Below are 24,097 nucleotides of genomic sequence, written 5' to 3'. Positions count from 1 at the left end.
AAGGGAAGGGGAAGGGAAGGGGAAGGGAAGGGGAAGGGAAGGGATAGAAAAAGGCCCTATGTTGACTCTTCTAATGCCTCATATGTGTAAGGGAAGAAAAACATTCCCTTCTTTTCCTGAAGTGTCTCTGCGATACCTTAGGGAAGTGATTAACAACCAAGTTGCTAGGTAGTTGCAGAGTAAAATTTTACAATAATAAAATGCCCTCTTCTATGATATCCTTAGCGCTATTGAATTTGCTTTTTGAGGCCATTTGGGACTCCTACAAGTGTGCTCCATAGTTCTGAAGATATTCCTCCCATAGCTATTTTGTCAGTCATTATGGGTTGACTATAGAAAGACATTTTATAATATCAGTGACAGTCAATAAAATGTCAGAGACGGCAGACAGGAAAATGTTCTACAGTCAGTATTCAGCAAATCTTTCTTTCCAGCCCCCTTAAGTTGGCGGCTGCAGCAATAGAAAGGGGTAAGGCTAACGGGAGACAAGTTTTAATGCTTTCAGTCTCCATACTGCTGTTCCTACGTGCTTGCTTACGCATCTCTGATATGGGAAAGGGCCTCAAGTGGCTTAGGGCTGTAGCTCATGAGAGTGCAAACTCACCTCCCTTCTTGTGCTTCTCTTTTTAACATTGCCTCTTCTGGGCCTAAACAACTTAGATGTTATTTTTGAAATATATCTGTGTGTATTTACTGAATATTTAAAAAATATGTGTTCTGGAGATAAATAGGAAGATGATATGAAAGGCAAAGCCAAATTTATTTCATGGGGTGCATGCACAAGTGGCACATCAGCCATATTACTTCATTTGTAATTTATATTTGAATAAACTTCCACAAAGCAAAGTAAAATATTTTCTCCAGTACAATGATTGACTTGTTTTCATTTTATATATATTTCTTCAGTCTTTTTTTTAAACACAGATCTATATCACTGAAGAATAGATCATTAAAATAAAACCTCAGGTATATATAGAATGGTCTCTGTGACTGATACATTTCTGTGAAAGATATTTCAATTATTAACTGTATAAAACAAGAATATATTGCATGAACAAATAGAAATGACTTTGCTGATCTTTGTATTATGTGAACGCTTCTACTGGGAGCTGGAATCTTTACCTCCTTATTTTAAACAGATTAAATGGTCTGACAATTTCTTCATTGTTAATGTTGCATATAACTGAAGTGAATTAAATAACCACTGTAGTTAAAAATAAAGAGAAACTGTGTTAAGGATCATAATCCAGGGGATGGCTTCTATCCTGAAGCAATTATTCAGCCAAAATCACTTTTGATGTCTAGGTTCCTTGCTGTAAGTGCTTAGCCCGAACTGTCTAGACAGGGCAAAAAGTGAAATTAGAGCAAAGTTTGATCAGCCTGAAAACATGAATGAAATGAAAGAATTGTGTGGGTTTGAGTTAAGTTTATATTCAAGAGAATTAAATGGAGGTAAGTAAAGTAAGTAAAGCAGTCCTTTTAAGAAGTACTAAAAGTGAAAGCATTCATTGAATTTTTTTAGCACATCTCCATTTTATCTCATTTAAAAAAGCAAACAAGAAAATTGATTCAAACAGGCTTTGTTTGCATTTCATCTGCTTTTCTTCCAGGAAGAAATGGCCAAAAGTATTTATCTACTACCTCATAATGTTCTTTTCCCCAAGTTTTTGGGAAAAAAAAAGTATCCTGTCAAGGATGTGGTAATTTCCGGGCTTTTTTTAATTTATTTTGTTTTTATTTTTCAGTGCCAGTGCCAAGGCTGCCCCCCTGAACATTAATAAAGTCTCCAACAGCTTGCTCAACTTTGGCCGAAAGCTCATCGCGCCGGCCATGGCCTCGGGGAGCGCCGCGGGCCCCGGCGGCAGCGGCGGCTTCCCGGGCACGGCGATGCCTGTCCGAGGAATGGGGGAAGCCCCCCAGCACCATCATCACCATCACCACCACCACCAGCACCAGCAGCACCAGCAGCAGGCACAGCAGCAGAGGCTGATGAAGTCCGAGAGCATGCCGGTCCAGCTGGGCAAAGGTAAAGGCCGAGCCCAGGGCACTGGCACGACATAAGAAAGCTAAGGACTAAGGAAAGTCCTTTTTTATTGTTTTTCTGTAAAAGGATACATGTGTGGACGACTCAGGGGTAAAAAAAAAAACTGGGAAATAGTATGTATATCCTCCAGCACATTTGTAGAGTAATTCAGAACTAGATGTTACTGTCAGGAATGTACAAACACAGAAGGTTTCAAACCTATATTAACAAGAAATTATGTCAGCAAGCATCATTTTCATAGACATTAGCTATCTCTGTATGCATTAGTTTTTCAGTCTCTTAAATACAATGCTTTTTAAGCTGCAAGACTAAATTTATTTAGTTTTTTACAAATTCTTGGCACAAATCCCATGTATTATATTAGTCCATGTACAACATTAGATGAGTACAAATGAGAAAAGTTAGGTCCATTGCTGAACGATTTATGATAAACAAAATCTTATTCCCTTTAGAGTGTTAGGGACTTATTTGAGGAGTTACGTGAGCAATAACATAATTTGTTATTTGTTATTCTTTTAATAATTTGTGATGGTCCTCTGAACTTTCTCTGTTTAATGAATAACGCTTTTTTTCCAAGCTTTTCTTTATGTTTCCTGAGGACAGAATGAACAAAAATTACAAGCTCAGCTTCAGTAGTTGTTTCCTATTCTCTGCTAGGCTCAAGATGTAGTTCTGCTTTTCATCCTAAAGCCTTTTTTGCCACAAGTATTTGGAGCGATACCACATGAGTTTGAAGGCTGGTGCTTGTTYGCATGAGCCCCTTGCCACTGCATTTTAATTATAATTATTATTAAAAGTCTCTACAATTGCCTGACAAAATCCGAGTAAGAAACACTCTCTCTGAATCTTAGAACAGTCTCAGAAATTGTTCCCCGCCAAGCCTCAATGCTGGCCAAACATGAAACTGAAAACACAATTTTTTGGTTTTGCCTTTTGAATAGAAGAATAGTCCTCAGGTGATGGTATTCTTTTCCTTCTATCAGGTGAAAAGACAGTAAAATGTGAAGCAACATTAATAGATGGATTCAAATGCAATAATGTCTAGATCTAGGTTGGCTCTTAAAACGTCAACTAGCATACATAGAAACATACCTTATTTCTGCTAGTTGAGAGTCAAACTGCTCTCACTAGTTGTTTTATGTTTCTGTTCATCATTTTGTTTTGAGCTCTGCTTATCCTCCTGAAGCTTGTTTCTTTAGCTAAGATGAGCAGAAGCATGGATTTAGGATTTAAATTGATAGACATTTTTGCTACAACTAATTTTGCAGTAGACCTTTTGCAATAAAAYTAATACTCACACGTGCTCAGGTGGGCAATGTAAGAGACCAAAGTACTTTAAATCAGAGAGGCATCAAGTCGATAGAAGAGTTTAGCCATTTTTCTCGGATTATATTTKCCCTTTCAGCCTTTGAGTGGTCAAGTAGTGTTGATAATTTAACTTGTAGAGGGTTTGCTAAGTTCAAAGAGATGAAATTGCCTGCCTTAATCTTTGCCTTAAGTGTGAGGAAGTCACTGGAAAAGACAAGTCTTGCTGGACTGGCAAAGCAAGCCCATCCCCAGTTCCTCCCCAGCTTTTCTTTGGCRCAGTTGCCACTCAGATCACAAGCCAGTAGCAGTGGCAGATGCCACACTGATGCTTCTACCTTATGGGACAGCTTTTGCTGTGTGTAAAATAAGGAAAGTTTTTTCTTATCTAATCAGGAATAATTATTTCTCAGTTGTGTTTTTGTATTTGCTGAATTTTTATTAGAAATACATATATATTATAGATAATGTAAACAGAAAGCAGCAGACTAATATTAAATTTAAAAAAAAACATAATTGCAAGGCTGTAACTCCAGACCAGCCTTCACCATTACAAGTCACAGYTGAATGAAGTATCTTGATATCTAATAGGAAATCAGCTTCTCAAAAAAAATTTATGTATAATCCTATTCAGTTCTCAGCACAGTGGATATCATTACTGATTACTTGTCCAAAGTAGGCTGCAAATAGAAAAGGGATTAAAATAGTCTCCTAATCCTACACAATGAAAGAATTCACTGACACAAAGACAAAGTTCAAATCTTGAGTTCATTGAACTGTAAATTGAGTTCATTGTGTAACAAGAAAACTGATAATGAGAATGTCTGTGAAAAAAAATAAAATGTTGCCCTTTGCATTCCATAGGATTCATGGATATGCAGAAATTGCATATTGTTTGCTTGCCCACTGGCACTGTGCTGCTAAGAAAAAACAAAACTTTTCTCCTTTGCTTCCTCCCTGTGATATTGACTCTACATCCTTTGATTTGACCTGACTGCCACTCTATCACAAGGACGTGTTAGAGGACCAATTTCAAAATKAAAGTTCTGCCAAAACTGTGGTCAGCTATTTAGGGAATTTCCAAACTACCGTCCGCTTTTATCAGTGGCAGTTTCTGAGGTATTTGTTGTAACACAAATAGAATTTTCAATCACCTAATACGCTCAAAAAAATGCACTCAATACTGAGAATTATTTATGAGCTGTGTATCTAGAAAAAAAGTAAGCTTTTTCTGAAGGAAAAAGTTGTCCATATTGCTAGCAGCAATAAGTAATAATGAATATTGTAAAATATTAACCTTTCTTTTCCTTTTTTTAAAATAAAAATATGCATACCATTAGCTAACTTTGAACTGTTACCAAGAATAAGTAGAATATGATACTCCCAAATCCTGGTAGCTCTCTCAGGGGGAAGTACCAGGAACAAAATGTTTTTGATTGATTGACGTGATTTAGCTCAGACTTATTGTAAATCAGCCTCCAAAAAGCACTATTTTTTCCCTGTGGGTATGGCATATAATATGCTGATGCCTAAATCTTGCTGTTGGTTTTTGCCTAACCTTACGCAGCCCTCTCGCGAGATCCCCTGCGTTGGACTCTGCGCCCTGCAGCGCGCGCAGAAGCTGCAGGTCTTTGCTGCAGGGATTTGCGCGTGCCGGGCAAAGCTGCTAACGTGTTGATCTGTTTCCAGGGGATGTAGTTGCGGGCAGCGATGCTCAGGCGCCCGGCCCTGCGCGGCAGCTCCCAGCCCAACCAGGTACCGGGTGCTGGGGCAGCGGGGAGCATTTCCATCTCCACTCACTGCCATCGTCCATCCACCGAGCGGCACTGTTGGGTAGAAAAACAAAAAAAGCAGCTTCTCTGCTTCCCTCCCTGCTCCAAGGAGCAGGGCTGCAGCTCCCCAGTTACCCGCCTTGTGTGCTGGCATCCATCCTCGTTGAAAGAGCTGTGTTCGCTGTGTGGCTCGTCCTCCACCTCACGCCGTGTCCCGTGTGGCAGTGTGAGCATCAGCGTCGCTTTTCGTTGCGTGGCTTCCCCGTGGTTATTTTAGAGGCAGGTCTTTTACCTGAGCGTCTGCTGTAGTGCTCTGAGTTAAGGAGAAGCTAATCTGCCTCCGTTGGAAATACTGACACACACACATGCTGGTGCAACGAACCTGGTAAATAAGCACACGAATGCCTGCCTGCCAGGTTCCTTCCAATGTCAGTGCAGGAAAAGAGGGGAAACTGCAATTCAGYTAAAGTTTTGAAGTTTTCTGATGATCATATCATTCTTTTTGCAAACTTCAACACTCTGAGCCCTGACTGTGGCAAACCCAGAGAAATAGATMACTGCCTCTGAAAAGGTTTGTGGGACAGAGCAGGTCTGACTTGTGCCCGTTTTGGTATCTTGCCCTTCACTGTCCTTCAGCCATGGAAGCTGCTCTTTTCCCCTGGAAAGGCCAAATCAGGATCAGCCTCTATTTKGTGCATTTTTGTGCACATCTTCGTCAGCCCTCCGGAGGGCTCCGCAACTTAACATGAGTGTAGTCAGACCTACAACTTGTTTGCCTTTTATTTTTTTTCCCCTTAGTCTTTTTCACTCCTCTTGTCAACATCTTTTACTTGGTGCTTATTATAGATCACACAAAATTTCAACTCTCCTCATTTCCCTGCCTGTCCCCCCAATGCTGCCCTGCCAGCAGTTCTGCTACTTTTCCCACTGCCACTTTGGTGGTGTTTTCCCAAGGACTTTGAACCAGCCTTCGTCGCCCTGGGCTTGCAGAGTCCCAACAATTTTTAGCAACAGGCCAGCACGTGGAAGTCACGCTGCTCCTTTTTGTCTCAGAGGGTATGTATTTTTAGCCCACCAAATGCTAAGAATTGTTATTGTGGACTATTTTGGAGTGCATAATGCATTTTTAAGGCATCCTGTGTGGTATTGTGCACTGGTGACTTAGCTCAGGAGTCCTCAGCTTTTTGTTATGTGTTACATGGGCCATTTGTTTTGTTTTCATATCAGCATTGTTCTGTATGGAATTTAGAACCCTCTGGTTTATAGTTACATGGTCAGAGATTAGATTAAGAACATGCTAGTCAAATCTTCTTTTAATGAGGTTAAGTTATTTCTCTGAGATTTGTAGAAAGAGCAGAGGGAAATGAGTTTTGCTTGGTATTCTCAAGTTATTGACTGACTCGCTAAAGAGGAATGGGAGATGTTCAGCTAGTTGTTAAATGTAGTTTCTCATATCGTATTATACATGTTGGTTGTACATGATGGGTAAGGATCCTTTTCAGTTGTTGCTTTCTCCTGAGGCATGCACCAAAATTAAACACGATTGAATGATCTGTGAGCTGTTGAGTACGGAGGACAGGCTGTTCAGTCAATACTAAGCATGCTGAACCAGCGAGACGCGCCAGAGAGACCGTGCGACTGGCATTTTGTGTTTAATCCTCCAAAAGTCCCCCTAAAACCCCGAGATCTCTCTATTGGCATTACTGTATTACCAAAATTATATGAATGCTGTTAATGTCTACGAAAGGGTGCCCACATAACACATCTAAGAGCTTTCAAAAGCCTTACAGTGACTTCAGTTATGCAAACGCTCCATGTGGCAGCTCCACTAAACTTCCATGGTGCGAGAATTATGGATAGCTTGCTTGTTACATCAGGAAAAATATGTATGATTCATATCACTTTCAGTGCTCTTATTTCCAGTTGTAAAACTGATGATATCTTTGGAAACTGGAAGAGCCCGTTAAAATGCAAGTTTGCTTTATGATTTGCAGCGCACTCTGTGATTCTTCATATGTGCTCTTCTTTCTGTCTGATTTAATTCGTAATCCCTTCACCCGAATAATCAATGTCACAGTGGTGTTCACAGGGTTAGAATCAGCATAAAATTTTAGGTTTCATGGTAATAAATTTCTCAGATTTGCTTATTTGTGTTTAACAGTCAGATGCCACTGATTGGCATCCTGAACTTTCTTCCTATCTGCCATGTGGCTATAAAATACACAGCAATTCTTTTTATATATATAATTCCTGTGTCTCTGCATCTGTATCTTAGCTTCATAACATCTCGTGTGGCTTTTATTTTTTTATCTTCATAATATTTTTATAGTTCGTCTGAGTTAGATTGTTCAAAGTTTTTAATTTTTTAAGCAAATTCCCTCTCAGAACAGTACTGTTGTTCTGTCTGTAAAATCCTCATTATATATATTAAATATGCAAGTAGTTGCATATTTTATATCTCTAAACTGTGATTTGTCTATTGCAGTCCAGATATTTAATGAGCAAAGCATTTACCAATGGCATAGGTCACTGGCTTTTCAATGTATTGTCAGACACTTTTCTTTAGAACTAAGAGAAACATTTTTCTGTTATCTTACTAGATGTATTTTATTGTGTTTTATGTGCATGCTTTCTTCAAAAATATTTATTGTCTTAATATATTTCCATATTTTTAATTTATATATGTTTTTAATATATAATTGTCTTAACTATGTCTTCGAAGTCTTACTACATAATCTGCTTATTCAGAGGTGAAGCAGGTTAAATACAGGCCACGCAGTAGAGAAGTTTGTGAAAAATGTACATTACTACTCATTTACCAACATTTCTCTTTGCTTTTAGTTTTAATACGGTGATTTTTAGTTTTAATACAATTTAGTAGTTTTAATACAATTAGTTTTAATACAAAGCTCATTTAGTTTAATTCATACATTATAAAATATTTTCGTTGTAATTTATTCTGACCAAATAATGTTTTTATAGGTATATTTAGCATTTATAATTTATTCTCTGTTTAACTGTATATGAATTTCTTTTATAAACATTTTCTTTGCTAAAATATGACATTCTATCGGTCCCCAAAGCATTCCTAAGTTTTACTTAATGTAAAACCACACGTAAATTAGAAAATGATTCTGGGGCAAGAATGTGAGGAAAGTAGAAAAGATGATTGATTTTAATTTCAGAGCTATTGAAGTGGTATTTTAAATTAAATATCTAAAAACTCTTTGTATGCCTCAACTGGGAATAGTGATCCTGTCAAAGAGTCATGCTGTAACAGCTCAGGCATCAGATATGTTCTTGATGGTAATGGACAACACCAGATCCTTTAGAAAAGATCCTTAAAATGACAATAAGCAAATACTGACTAGGCTTCACTAAAATCTCCTTTAGCTGCTAGGCTTTAAGATTTGAAGCTGATAGCTTAGGTTCTTTCCCAACTCTTTTGTTTCCTTATGTAAGTCTAGTTGTCATCTATATGTTGAAAGTCCAACTCATCCTTTGAATGTGATGTTTTTGTACTCTGTCTTGTTTGACAAGCTTTTTAGCTTACTAGTTGATGGATAAAAAGGATTTTGTTTCCTTTGAGATGTCCTTTAGCTCATTATGAGATAAAGAAGAAACTCCTCAGTCTATGGATATAATACAGTATATATCAATATACTATGTATAAAAATTCATGATGTAGGTATGTGTGTGTATATATATCCATATATTAACAGGCTAAGATTTTGTCTTTTTCTCATGCATAGAGTTTTGTGTATATCAGAATAGTTCTTCAGTCTCATAATGCACGCTGACACACTTCGAAATTTCATTCCGTGTTGAGCTGTCTCTGTATCTCACTGAATGTCAATTGAGACAGGAAATATTTACTGGAAAAAGGAATTGCCCATTGATTTTTTGTTGTTACTTTTTGCTTATTTTACAGGCCAAAATTCAAAAAACATCAGTTCATCTCCAAGCATAGAGAGCTTGTCTGGCGGACGTGAGTTTACAGCATCTCCTCCTCTGTCTGCATCAAAAAAGGATTCCTTTTTCAGTACAATCTCCCGTTCCCGTTCGCAGAGCAAAACTATGAGCAGAAAAGAATCTGTGAGTTCTTTAACTTTCTAAGCAATTTTAATGTCACACTGCATTGCTTGTAGAGCCATTTCTCTCATTCATTAGGCACTTGCACTTCAAAATGTCTCCCTAAGCACAAATTAATGGCAAAAGCAGAACTAAGCTATTTCAGCTGTTTCCGTTGAGTAACATCTCCATTATGGCTTCCATCCCATAATCCTACTGAAAATGAAACTGTGAAAGGCTTGATGCATCTGATAAGGAGGAAGAAACTCCTGTAAGTTTATTTATTTGCTTCATTAGACTTCTGGAGTAGTCCTGAAGTTAATAAGCAGTTCAGTGGGGAGCACAAATGCTCAGCAGATCAAAGCATGTCCATCTGGTGTCCCTGAAATTCCTTAATACATCAGAGGTTTCCCAGTGTCTGTARCATCTGCAATCTGCAGGCACAATTTTATTTCCTTCACAGTTCTGACCTTCTATCTAGCCACAAGAAACTTTCATTTAAACAGATTGTTTTCATCCAAGAAAATCTATTCTTATATTAAGTGAGTGCAAACAAAAAAAATCTCATCCCATCTCTTGCAGGAGCACCGATTTGATAAACCTCTTATGCCATAGTGCAGGAAGAGTTCATGTTCATTTGATATATAGATTTCCCACTGCCTTTTTCCTGATTAGAAACTAACTACGTAGTATACAAAAAAAAGGTTTTATTTTTTTCTGAGGTGGAGGCAGTGTAGTTTGCTATGTTGCTATGATTCTAAAAAGAATCTTTAGATTAATGCTCTCTTCGTATTTTCAGCTTGGTATTTAAAATGTTCTGTCTAAAGGGAATTCACAACTTTGCACAGCTTTATTCAGTTTTTGTTCACTAAAAGTGAAAGTTTAACTCTTTATCCATGTGTTTCAGCAGTGCCTTAGAAAAAATGACGTTTTGAGGATAATCAAGAATAGCCTTTAATTTTGGTTTCTTGGCATTTCTGAGGTTTTGATGGAATTTAAAGCTTAATTTCTCCCTTCTTGTTCTCCTGAGTTAAATAAAACTAAAAAAAAAAAAGAGGTTCCTTTTTTAACATATTTAACAATATTTATATCCAGTTTCCATTTACAAACTTTGGCATGACCAGATCTTTTTTTTTTTCCAGTGGTAGAGTTTAAGGCTAGCTTTTCTCCTTTTTGCTCTAATAATAGATGTAGAATGATACTACACCACTCACTTAGAATCCATTAAAAATTCTTATGTTTTTTAGCTAACATAATTGCCAAATTTGTGGGTTTTTTCAAAAAAAAGTAGAAAAATAATTATTTACTGGAACAATTGGTAGTCTTTATGGTTAATAATCAGTAGCGTAAGACAATTAAACAGACAAAAAAAATTTTAGGCTACCAAATTCTGATTCCTTATACTCAGTTTTTGACTGCCTTATTACATAGGAGAAAGCAATTTGTTGCAGGTTAACTACCAAGAGGGAAAGATTTATGAAAATCTCTTCTTGATTGCTGCTAATGATGATGATGATTTCATGATACCTAGTTTTCCATGTAAAGAAGAAAGCACAAAGACTTAATCCTAAATCCTGAAAGAGTTGTGTTTGCTTTTTCCAGTCTTCTTTTGTCTGGAGACAAAAACTAACAAAAAAATTAAAACATAATGGGAAGTCTCATCTTTGTTTTTTGTATAAAACTGACCTGATTATATTTGTACATTTTTGTCTTTCSTTTATACAGGTAGCGTTAATAAATAGTATAATAGTAATAAATAGTAGAGAAATTACCTTTGCTGGAACATAGCAAGGATCAATCACTTTATAAAGAGGCATTTTTTAAATCAGATGTTCTTGGCATAGTGATTGAAGGAGATTGATTATATTTCCCTTTCATCTTTTTACTCTTAATTAATTCCTTTATCAATGACAGTACAAATGGAATCCATACATAAAAATAGGACTTGCTACATTGGATTTAAAAAATGATTATCATAGTCAAGGGATCATTTACTGTTGTTGTCACAGGATGAATAAGATTGTCATCCTCTCAACCTATCCCAAGTGTTAAATCTCTTGTAGGAGAATTGTGGTCAAAACTGGTTCTTAACTTGATTCATTGCCACCAAGTATAGGATGTCTCCATTTCTCATACTGAGGTCTTCTTAAAGTAGTAAATTTTGGATTAGGTTTGGTTTTCTAACAGGACCTTTATCTCTGACAGGGCAGTATATAATTTAGTGCTGGAATAATGTCCTAGAATTTTTCCTGTCATTTCATGACCTATCATTTTCGGCCGAGTTGGAAAATGGGGTACATTTGTAATCTCTTTTTTTTTTTTTCCTCATTCCTTTTCACTTTAYTTCTCTAGCAAGCATTAAGGACAGTCCATTTCTCTTTTTGGCAAATTGAAAAGCTTATTACACCTTGATTTTGACAGATCTAGTTGTTAGTCTCGGTTTCTGGCAGAGAATTCTGTAAGTGGCTCTTGGTCGTGGAGATATGCCAGAGGGGAAGCTGTTGGGTCAACAGACATAAACATTTTTTAAACTTTCAAAAAGCAAAGAAAAATAAAAAGAGGGTTCTATTCTGACTGTATATTTTGATAAGATAGAATTTTAAGATAAATTACTATATAAGCTTAAAATTCAGGTAAATAAAAATTAGAAGGTACATTTTGAAAATGTTAGTTTAAAAGCTCCCCAAAATATAATATTTCTAGAGAAACACTGGAGAATTTTGTTTTCTTTACTGGAACAATTCATAAATGTGGACACATTCATAAAACATTTTGAACAATCAGAATCTTCATTTRTTAGCCAAAAAAAATCCATAACAAGTGTCATGCATCATGCTGATTTTGATTAAATAGACTCGTTCATTAAATCAACCTTGACAACATACTCTGTTGTCACCACAGGCAGATAGAAGCAACTATGACTGTCTGTGGTATATCTATTTGATATATCTAAATGAATATACCCAGTTTGATTTGAAGCTAGTTCTGTATACTTACATAAATTAGAAAATTAATGAATGCCATTGTTTTTTTGAATAGGCATCTACTTTCATGATTTAGAAACCTAATTTTAAGCATACGAGCTCAACAGTTTTACTTGAACAACAGTAGCATAAAAAAAAAAAAAAGGAATGCAAACACTAGAGAATACAGAATCACACGTGCAAAAATTATTTTGAAAAAGGCCATGTATTGTGCATGTTACACAGCTTGGAGACATTTTTATTCACATATATCTTTTTCCTGAGCTGTCCGTTCTTTTTTTAAAATCCCTGAAAAGATTTTAAACAACATACTTGTGTCAGTCCGTGTTTATTCATAATGCACATTAATTTCAAAATAAAAATGCAATGATGAAGAATCACCTGATCAAGATATTGGATCTCTTGGCATAAAGTTTAAGACATGTTGCTTGTTTAATGAACTTCAGTTCCTTAATGTTTAACTGCAGGTAATACTGTAGGACTATTATTCCAATGTGATAGGCAAAAATTCAATCCAGATAACTGACCGTTATCATTTCAGCACCAGTTTAATTTTAGAGGTAGACCAAAAAAATATTAAATTCTTGTGTGGTCAGGTCATGTAAACAGAGTTCGTAGAAATACCACTGAGGTATTCTGGACGTGTGATGTTCTCAATTTCCTTCCTCAGACACCCACAAAATAGTATTTCTCAAATAGACGAGCAGTAAACAGTACAAGGAAAAATAAGTTGCCTTTTAAAGTTTTTTTTTTATTAGAAATATTTATAAATTTTATATGACAGCTGTATGCATGAGTGGCAGTCTTGAAGTCTAATGTTTCTTATCTTTCTTGGAGTAATCAATTTCAAGGAATAATAAAAAAAAAACTGTACTGTGATAAAAAACAGGAAGTTAATTGCTTGGAAAAGAAGATGAATAAAAATCCAAGTGGTTCTGCAGTGCTTTTTCTGTCATATTGTGAGCAATAAATATGTATACAGGACAGTTCTGTGGGGTTATTTGGAATATTTGAAAAATGGGTAAACAGTTCTCTTTATGAGCATACAAGAGATCCAAATAAATGCAGCTAAATTTTACATACCAGTATCTTCTGCGTAGAAGCAAATTAGAATTATACAATTTGGAAGAAAGCAATAAGAACTTTCAAAATGATTGGACATAATGTTAGAAAAAGGAAAAAAAATATCAAAAWCCTTAATGACTGAGCAATGTTTTCAAAAGGATCAAAGTGACATAGGAGTCGAGAAGTGCGATCATTAACTCAAAAGCAATCAGTTAATGTTTTGGCATCCCAAGGGCAAGGGAAATAAATTTACATTTGAGCATCTCAACTAGTGGTTTGTTTGCTTTGCCCTTCCCTTGGCAATTTGGACAACTTCTAAAGAGCAAATTTGGATGGAATGAATCCCAACTTCTGGGTTCCTTATGCGCTTTAGTCTATCATGGATGCATCAACTTTGAAGCAAGCTATAAATCACTGTATTATTTAAGCTTCTACATCACTGCCATTGTGTCCCTTCACCTTACTCATTAACACCAATAATTATTTCTGTGAAGATCTCAGAGATCTTCATTGAATTCTTAGCAAAAGCAAACATGGGTGAGAGACATCTTTCTAAATCAGTTTATTGGCTTATTTGTTTTTTTGAGATGGAAAGACTGTGTCTGGGAGATTGAAGTGACTATGAGCTTAGGTATTTCTAAAACGCTGTGTATATTAAAATACTTACGCAGGCACCAAAATTAAGACTAATCACGTAAACACATCATACCTAATGAGCCACTTCCATAATGTTGAGCTAAGGCAATAGTACCCATTTTCTGTTGCTCAGTGCCCGCCTACCCCCAGTCAACTACATGCAGTTTTGCTGCATCCCTGGCACTAAGGTCTCCCTTTTTGTCTCAAGACAAAAGCTTTCTCCATTCCATGTGTTTGTCTTTCTCCATCTTCTTGCTAAAAACAGGTGCCAGAGGGCAGGAGCGGGTGCTTTTAAGAGCAGAACATGCCCGGGCATCACGGTGGTGGCAGCAGGACTGGCTCACCTTGAAGTGCTTCAACACGGAGCACGTTCAACAGCAGGAGATGGTTTGGAAAGTGTCCTGGCTGGTGGTCATGTTTAGTCCCAGCCSTAAAGCAGTGTTTATCTTTAATCATTTTAGGAGACTATAAATCATATAATTGAATACTTACAAATGAACACAATCAAATGAAATGTTTTTGCTTCAAAGTCCCTAATTTATTCATTTAATCATTTACCAATAATCTGTTGGTTCTATTTACACATACATAGCTTGGGAAAATATTCAGTGATGCTCTGCCTTTCTCTGTTGTTACTGAAAGCACCCAAAGGAAGTCAGGAGCATACTAATACTCAAGAACATGCAYCTTCATGGGTGAAAGCATGCAAAATTTTAGTTTATTCCCCAATTTCTTGGTCTTGTAGTAGTTGAGCATTTCTACATGGTTTGTAGAGTTTCTTTCTTGGTTTTGATTCTTGCTTTTCATCAAAGCATTCTGAACTAAATGATGTTCCTGTATTGTTGGTTTGTAACCTGATATAGGTTAGCCCTTAGGAGCTGCACTGAATATTTTGTTGACCTTTTTTATATACTCTGGGCTTTTTTGCTTATTTTTCTCTGTGTTTTTTTTTTTTTTTCTCCATTCTATTCCCCAACCCCTTCCAGAGGGCTGTCGCTGACTTATCTTCAATGCATTATTTCTTCACTAAAGACTGTGCGGTTGCAGTTCTGTACCAGGTTTCCAACTAGATAATTAATCTCCCAAATTTACTTCTTTTAGCAGACAGGAATTTATCATGCCCTGAAATGTTTCAAATTTGACAGCACAGAGTTTTTAACTTACACTTCTAGGATTACTTTCTAACCAGCTCATTTGTGCTTCCTTCTGTGTACTTGCATGGATTTTGAAACATAAAGTACTACCAAAGAGCAGAATTTCCATTTGGAAAGCAGTAAATCAAAGCAATGGTCAAAGCAGGGTGAAAAGAGCTAAGAAGTATGGTTGGGGAATTGACTTTATGCATTTTTCAGCCCCCTTACCCTATTTCTTCTTCCTATTTAACCTTCAGCATATCATCCTGAGATGATAGAGTAGACTGGAAGGAGTAAAAAGATTAAAATAAAATCATCACTGCACATATAGTCTTTGGGAATTAAATATATATTTTCACCTGAAAATAACATAGTTAAAGCATTGGATATTACTGAAAATGAATATAAAGAATATAGAGCTGGCTGTTGGCAAGATGGAAAAAATCCCATATCCAAATGTTTACAGGTAGAGAAATAGTGAGGATACTTAACTAGGAGAGGCACACAGAAATATTGTAAGCTAGTGATTCAGCACAGGAAATCAGTAAATAACTGCTGTAAATACTTCTGTAGAAATTGAASTTCAAAGGCAGTATCTGAATGTCCTTGTGCTCTCTCAGGGGCACTATGCTCATATCTGAAATAAATCCTAACTGCAAAAAATTCACAATGTGAAAGTGGCAGTGTATATTCCATCGCTATGATGTGTTTCRTGACCCTCAGCAAGGAAAGCAGTTGGGATTGTATCTGAACTTACTCTAAACATCTGCAAAACAAATGTCTTTTGATGCTTCGAAACTCCCCTCAAATTTTCCCTTTTCCATTGACAGCAGTTTGGTTGCTAACATGCTGAAGCCATGCCTAGAAGCCTGACTAATATTGCCATATTGTTTCCATGTCCTCCCCATATGTGTGTTTGCAGCCATCTGTTGTCTCTTGGCTTGCACTGTTAAGTCCTTTAGGGTAAGGGCTTTTTTGGTTTATTTTTGTTTGCATGGCACCAAGCGCAGTGAGTTCTTGGTACTGATAAGGGCCAGTGAGTGATGAAATTAGTAAGAAATAGATTTTTATCATTTTCATTATCTTTTTTTTCAGTTTTAAATTCCACTGTATGTAATTGATCATTCAAAACCAGTGGTTTCTGATTTAAGTGTCAGCATATGTTTTAGGCTATCATGTGATCATAAAGAAATTCTGTGGGTGTCAACGAACAGTCAACTGTCAAGGTTCAAGACTTTGAGATTAAATTCTGTATTTATTTGCATTCAGTTATTCAATTCAGAAATTGGACTAGAATATATTCTCACAAAATGGAAATAACAACTGACATTTTGTACTCCAGAGAAATTGCACAGAATTAAATGAGAAAGCAATATATTCATTTTTATGCCATGCATGTGAATCTTCTTTGACATGTAAAGCACAAACAATATCCTGACTAAACACTTAAGTACTGATGAGACTCTCAGTAAATCTCAGGCTTCAGGATTTCCCTATATCAATTTCATTTTCTCACTCTTTTCCTCTAAATGTTTCAATACCKCTCATTAGAATTATTTTCTAATTTGCCTTGCCCGTTTGCCAGGAGCTCAGGGAATGTTTCTTTGAAGCTGCTACTGTGAATACTGAAGAAGCTGAAAATGTGACCTGGCAAATGAATATAGGAAAAATCCATGAGCTGTTAACTACAAAGAAGGCACCTCCAGCTCAAGAAATCTCTGATCTGAAAATCCATGGGGCCAGGGAGGCTATTTTGGAGAGTACCATTACATGCTCGTATCATTGCCTACCTATTTCCTTATCCTTTAGCCTAATCATCGTTGGCAGCCATCAGACCAGATTCCAGGACTAGATAGTTGCTCCAGCACAGTTCAGTCACTTTCTTTGTTATGTTTTTAATTGCAGCATTACTGCTTAAGCACATTTCATTTTATATAACTTCTCTTTGAAGACAGCTACTTTTCTGCTGCACTTAACACTTAGTTATGCTGCCAAGTTGATTCAAATTCAGGACTATTCAGGTGTAACCTGAATGGGATTTTATATTTCAAAGTGTTCACAAATGAATTACTTGGCCACATATTCATATAAGTCTTCAACAGCAAAAAGTTTCCTTGAGTTTCTACATGACAGGAAAAAAATAAACAGTAAGAGTGAAAACTAAATGCTAGTATGAAAGAGAGAAACTGTAGTCCTGATTTTATGCATTTATATTCACAACTTTCCAGGCCTTACAGTTCTGTGTTAAGCTACGTGTCATGTATTTGGGAGATAGCTTGTTTAAACTGATAAAAGCAATGCTGATAAAGAAGGGCTTCTGACAAACCTGTTTTTCTTCACACCTGGAATTATATAGGATGCTTAACTGCAGTGACCTTAAAACCTACAAACCTTCTAACAGCTTGTAAAGTGATGAGCTGTGAAAGAGCAGGATTGCAATGTCAGAACTGTAAAGCTTTCTGTAATCTCTTCTTAAAGGTGCTGAGCACTCTCAGTTAGTCACAGCTGGTTTTTTTTTAAAGCAGTAAAATTTGATGAAAAACAGGATGCAGCAGAAGCATCGTGGATATTATTATGAGTCTGCTTAGTTTGGAAGAGAAGGGAGGACATAAAAAGGTTATTTCCAGAGTGCTCTCTGTATAAGAGAGAAGAAAGATGAAAGGAAAGGTAATAAAGGAGAAGGAAAAGTAGGGGGGAAAAAGTGCCAGAACTACATAGATTAAAAAAAAAAAATCATTAAGCAAAAAAATTAGTTTTCATGGCAAAAGTAGAAAGGAGGTATAAAAATATAAGCCAAGTGCTTATATTTTATTTAAAAAAAAATTAGTTTTAAGTACTTATATTTTTCAAGCTGTTTTACTGCACAGTTATGTCATTCAATTTGTGCATCCTGGTCTTCCATGTCAGACACAGTGATTCCTTTATTTGGCTTGCTGCTTGATGTGCTTTTTTTTCTCAGTGCAGCTCTCAGAAAATGTAGAGCTTTTATGTTTTATAGTACATGATGATCAGTAACTCATCACACTGACTTTTCATTTTGATTAGTTATTTAGGTGATTGAATTTTATTTTTAGTGAAGTAGTTAACCTTTAAAAGTAATGGCTGAATGAGTTGGAATCACTGTCTCCCTTTTCTGGCACTGTGTCTGTCAGATTAACAAGAGATTTGGTTTTTCAAGGAATCATAGACCATAATGTCTTTCTTTTTATTTATATTTATCCTGTCCAAAGAATATATAATCTGAGGGATGAGGGATCCCTTAGATGATAATGAGATGATCCCTCATTTGATAATGGGGGATCAAATGAGTAATGCTACTGTACAGACAAGATAAGAATGGTATCCAGGGAACTTTCTGTCTCAGTACAGCGGAACACCAATTTGGCACTTGTAGAAAAGAGGAGTGAATACTGTCTGGACAGGAATTAAGGGCATCTGCACAATACTAGCTGTAAATCAATTGTTTCATATATTATTGCTGAAGATTTTTACTTCAGAATATTAAAAAATGTCATCCTCCTTTTCAWAGTATCTTACTAATTTCCGGCCTTGTCTTTACAAAGTATTACAACATTCATAGTCTGCAGAAAACAAAAAGTATTTCATTAGTAAGTTTTAGTAGGTTTAGTATATTTTTGTTACTGTAAATAGATGAGTATTAGAAGTGTTGTTTGGAACCATTCAACCTGTTTCTTGGAACAGGGTAATCATGAACACTGGATCAGATCAGTGTCTTTGAAGGAGACTACCATTTCTTTGAGTAACCTCTTCACATGCAACACTGCTCCACTAATGAAGAAAATTGTCCTAATGGACAATTTGAACCTTCTGAGAGACAGATTTTTTACTACCTTTGAGCTGAGAGGTCTGTCTGATTTTCAGTCCACTTACAATTTGTTCATTCAGCCCATACTTCCTTGTGTTATTATGTATGATATGTTAGAAAATAGTGTCAAAAAGTCATTAAAGTCAAAATATATTACAGCCACTCTTCTCGCTTCATCTGCATGGCCAATTGTTTCATTATAGAAGACAATGAGATTGGTCAGCATGACTTGCTCTTTGTAAATCCATGCAGACTATTCTTGATCTCTTTACATAAGGTCTCTACCTAATTGGAAATGAATTCCAAGAGGAGACGCTCCACAATTTTTCCAAGAACTAAGGTGAAGCCAGCCATCATATAGTTTCATAAAATTAGCCATCAAGAAACTGTTGTAATTGCAATGATTTTTATAGATAATAGGCAGAGGTCTTGCAATCACATCAGCAGCTCTTCATCCATAGTTATATCTCATCTGACTCCATGTATCTAATTACATCCAGCATCTTAATGTGTTCACTTATTCATTGTGAATATTCTTAGCCGTCCCTTTGCTTTCTGTGTTGTACATGCAGAAGTCTGGGAGCAGATTTTGCTGAAGACTTAGGCAGAAAAGGTATAGGATTTTGCAGCCTTTTCCATATCATGTTACTGCGTTATCTGCTCTTATCAGCAGTAGACCTACATTTGCTTTGAGCCCCCTTTTGCTACACTCATAGATGTACATTTCTGTCTTGTAACCCTTTATGTCCCTCATTAATCTTCTCTCCCAATGGGCTTTAACCTTCCCAGTTTTGTTTGCCCAAGCAATGCCTGGCAGGTATACACTCATCCTTTATAATCTGTTGTCATTCGCACACGCATACTCCCTTTTCCCATGTTAGTTCATTAAGAAGCTACTTGTTCTGCCAAATGCAACTTTTAAATAATTTCTCCCTATGTGCTATTTCCTCATGTATCTCTGGGTTTAGACCCGTGTTATATGACAGAGAGAGTTTAAACATGTCCCCACTGAACCAGCAAGTCTGTCCTCAAAGTCTTTGATAACAAAGCCTCTTTTTGTAAGATGTGCCTATTCTCTTTCTAAATTGTCCTTCCATATCAGATGAGGTGGTGCACATCATTAAAATAGTCAAAGCCCAGCTGATGACACCAGATATGTAGTCAGGATTGCTCTATTCAATGCATCTGCTGCTATCCCATCTTTTGCCTTTGACCACAGTTAAGCGGTCAAAAAGATCCACTAGTTGGATTCCCAGTCCCTCCACCCTTGCCCAACAACCATGCAGTCACTTTTGGGCTGAATTGGATTTGCCTCATCACGTCATTACYACCCAGATCAATAGGCAGAAAGTAGAAGTCACTATGTGAGGTGAGTCCAAGCATTCTTTTTGGAACTCCACTAATTGAGGCTCCAGACAAGCAACATCCTCCCTGGAGGATGGGTCTGGCTGCCAGAGGAGTGTTGCTRTCCCATACCCAAAGGGAATCAGCAAGCACTCGCTGTCACTTAGCACTTTTTCTTGATAGCACTCTGATGTGTTGTCCAACCTGGATTCTTCCTCCAAGGGAGCTTGTTCCTTGTTGGCCTGAGCAATTTGGCTTCCTTCATACTTCCAGAAGTCACAAGCTTCCAGTTTCCACCCTCTTAGTAGTGCGTGTCTTCTTCCTGCTCTGTCTTGCCTCAACTGCACCGTCCTTTACAGCTTTGTGCAGCGTAAGGCTTTTTGTCTGAAAAGTATTTTCAAAGGTGATCTCAATCTCTTGTTTGCCATCGCAAATCAACAAAACTTATACAGCTCTTGTAGCTCCTCAACTGCTGCCACATCAACTCCATGGGTAACACCTCCTGCAGGGGCAACATCTGCAAAGATGCACAGATACCACAGTACCGTGGATGACTGTCCCAGCTGTGGCTGGAGTTATGTCCTGCAGCACATCCTTACTCTTATGCAAACAGCATGTCTGGACCCCTCATGTGCCAAAAGCCAAGTTACCCATCTTGCTTATTTACACATCCAGCTGGCAGCACTCCTGCTCGTTGATGCTCAAGGGTGCCAGATAAATGAACCCAATTTACTTGTGCTTTTACAAGATATCCCACTTGKCAGGAAACCTCTCATACTCTTTGTGAATTACACTCTTTTGGTGAATGTCAGGTCTCCTTCCCATGATAGATTCCCAAGGACCTAAAAGGTCCGTGGAGATAGTCTACTTAGTCTAAGTCAGACTTGCATGATGAAGAGACACTTTTGTATAGCTAAAAAGGTTAGCCCTTGAGCAGATACAGCTGACCACAAATGTTTTAAAATCAATTTACAATTGATCCATGAATAAGAAAAAAATGATGTTTTTTATTTCCAAAGTTTGTTCAAGAACAAAACAGGAAAAAAAAATAAATATAAACATTTCAAGTGCTAGTCTTACAACCTAACTTATAAAAATGATTTTTTAATATTAATAACCTTTTAATTGTAGGAGGAGGAATTGGAGGCTCAGATCTCCTTTCTACAAGGGCAACTAAACGACTTGGAAGCAATGTGCAAATATTGTGCGAAAATGATGAACACACATCTTGGTAAGTGCAGTAGCCTGTATTAACCTGAAAATCTTTGTTAAGGYTCTTTCCATGTTTGTACTAGAGCTAAATATTTATGTTGTGCAGTGCACATTATGTATAGGTCACACAAAAATGTGACTTAATGTGCCCAATGACTGTAATAGGTATTGCAAACTTCTATCTTCTTGCTGTCATACTTTTAAACTCAGAAATCTGCTAGTCACTGATTATGCTAAGAAAAAAGTAGAGGCATTTTAGGATGGCTGGCCTTTGTTTGTACATGGTAAGAGACATGCTAGAGCTCATAGCTAATTTATAAATTCATTTGCCCTTTGTCGGTTCCAGAATGATCCTTGATGTATTCAGCAATAGCTGTATAAAAGGTGTATTTGTAGATGGCAAAATCATAGTCTAAGCAGAATAATTGAAAGTTGAATATTTCAGAGGGTAAAACTTAGTATATGGTACCCACTTCTGCCAGGTCAAAAGATGGAATGTGAAAGTCATGCTATCCTGGAATTTTCATTTTGCTTTATGTGAGTCCCCATATAATTTTAACAGCCTCAGTTATGAGCCTGGCAAAAGCTGTAAATCACGTTATTGGAAAGTTTGAACTCACAGCCTTCAAAAGCCAACTGTAAAAATCTAACCCCAACAACCTTATTCTGGTGTATTATACTGCTTTTTYGAGGATATATAGGAGAACTAATGAGACTAGAGTTAAGTGCAAAGGATGAATTATTAGCTACTGAAATTATGGGGAGGGGAGGGGGGTGGAAGCTCAAAATACGATGCCAAAACAAAAAAAGAGTATATATATTTTTAAGAAAACAAACTGGAAGTGTTCAGTAGGCATAGAGGTTCAAGTACAAATACAAATGTTTCCCCAGCAGACTAGAGATCAGAAGAGAGCCAAAGATAGCAGTCCATTTGTAATGGTCTATTTTCAGGAACGGATGCACATAGGGAAGGCAAAAGATCCTTAATAACCTCAAAGTATGTAGGGCCAGTATCCTCCAAGAGATACATGGAGCCATTTGTTACTTTGGCAAAAAAAATGGGCAGCCTGGGCTGCCAGTGGGCACTGAGCTTGCCTGAGCACGTGGCAGCCCTCCTAGGACCTCCCAGCTGTGTTTTCTTCTAGTCTGGCTCCCTGTACTTCTTGACAACATCCTTGGACATCTTCCCAGCATCATGGCTATTCATTTTGTAAGTTCGGGTTAGACTAATGCGTTTAAATCTTATCAAGACTGACAGTTATGTGCTATAAGAGGGCACAGAGAGGCTGAGATACCACCAGCTTTCACAACTCCAACAACTGGAGCAAACCAGTTAGATAGCCTCAAGGCAATTCACAAGGAGGCAGAAAGAAATGCCCCAGGATTCTTGCCAGTCCGACCTCTGCTCAGTTCCTCTGAACCTGGAACCGGTCAGTCCTGGTCCTTTGAGGAGGATCTGCCAGGAGGTGTCCCAGAAAGTGATTCCCTCGAGCGTCACGGAACTGATGCTGGGGACAACCACCAGCCTCCATTCGCTGCTCATGCTTCAGGGAAAGGAACCAAAGAAAACTCACAGCATTTATCTCCATTCATCACTCGGGCAGAAGGCTCGAAAGGGCCTAGTTCTTTGAAAGGGCCTAGTCTTGTTCTTCCCTGGATGTCTCTCACCCTTGGAAATGACTTCGTTTTGGAGACCACAGATCATTGTGAGTCCTCTTGCCCGACATGCAACCCATTGGGACACTTAACCGCAAGGATATTACTTTTCCCTGTCAAGGTGGACTTTGCTGACTTCACCACCAACTTAGTCTTTTGCTGCATCCTTGGCAACAAGGATGAAAATCTTCATACAACTTTTCATTGTGCAGTGATCAAATAACCTCTCAACACTGTCTTTACTAGGTGGAACACTATTTGAGACTAGTTTTGCATGGGTTGCTTTTTAGGCTAGCTCATTTTTGTGATCTTCCCTTGAACTCCTCAGTGTTTCACTTTTTGAAGTGGGTTAATCAGATAGATGTGTTAAATGCTGTGCTGGAAGTGGATCCAGGAAAGTGGTTATTTAGCAAAGGGAAGGTCATCTCTAATTTTATGTGACATTTCTCTTTTTATATATTTTTTAATGCAGCATATACTTCCTTTATATAAAAGTGATAAATTGAGGTGATAATCCACAATGACCTTTAAAATTTTGTGAATCACAGCTTTCTAAACAGAGGATTTTTTTCCTGTAGGTATAATCAGGAAATGTTTCCTTCTATTTCTGTATGTGTTGCTTGCATATAATTATATATGAATTCACTTGTCATTTGACTTTTATCTGTAATTCAGATTATTCAGAATATTCTGCAGTGTGCTCAGTTACCTGCTGCCACTCCAACTGCACGCCTCAGAATCATAGATTTAACATTTGTCTAAATTATTGATAAAATATATGGAGCTCCCCAGAATTAATTCCTCCACCCAAGAGTTAATTAACCTTTTAAAAACTATCAATACATTAGCTTTTGGTCTGAGGTCTGCTTTTTAAGTTTGAGAAAAATTGTTGTTTTTAATACAAATTAATTTTAGATGGACATTTTAATTTTTTTTTCAGACTTGATTATCCAATCAATACACATTTTTCCGCATGAGCTCCATTATATGTTCAGAACACAGTATTATTCTTGCCTGTAAAAAGTGCATATCAAGTGACCATTTGTCAC

General features: G+C 37.1%; 1 protein-coding gene across 3 annotated transcripts in view; it reads left to right on the top strand.

Moving 5' to 3' along the window:
* Window positions 1-24,097, top strand: part of TBC1D5 (TBC1 domain family member 5) — a 280,235-nt gene that overhangs the window by 232,650 nt on the left and 23,488 nt on the right. For all 3 annotated transcript variants that reach the window (XM_026050797.1, XM_026050798.1, XM_026050799.1), the window contains 3 exons: window positions 1,746-2,026; window positions 9,053-9,216; window positions 21,312-21,411. In XM_026050797.1, the coding sequence (XP_025906582.1) occupies window positions 1,746-2,026; window positions 9,053-9,216; window positions 21,312-21,411 (545 nt within the window). The remainder of the gene's footprint in view (window positions 1-1,745; window positions 2,027-9,052; window positions 9,217-21,311; window positions 21,412-24,097) is intronic.

This window comes from Nothoprocta perdicaria, unplaced genomic scaffold (genome assembly GCF_003342845.1).
Source record: "Nothoprocta perdicaria isolate Ctin4 unplaced genomic scaffold, notPer1 scaffold_70, whole genome shotgun sequence".
Lineage (NCBI taxonomy): Eukaryota > Metazoa > Chordata > Aves > Tinamiformes > Tinamidae > Nothoprocta > Nothoprocta perdicaria.
This window is presented reverse-complemented; position numbering and strand designations above follow the sequence as displayed.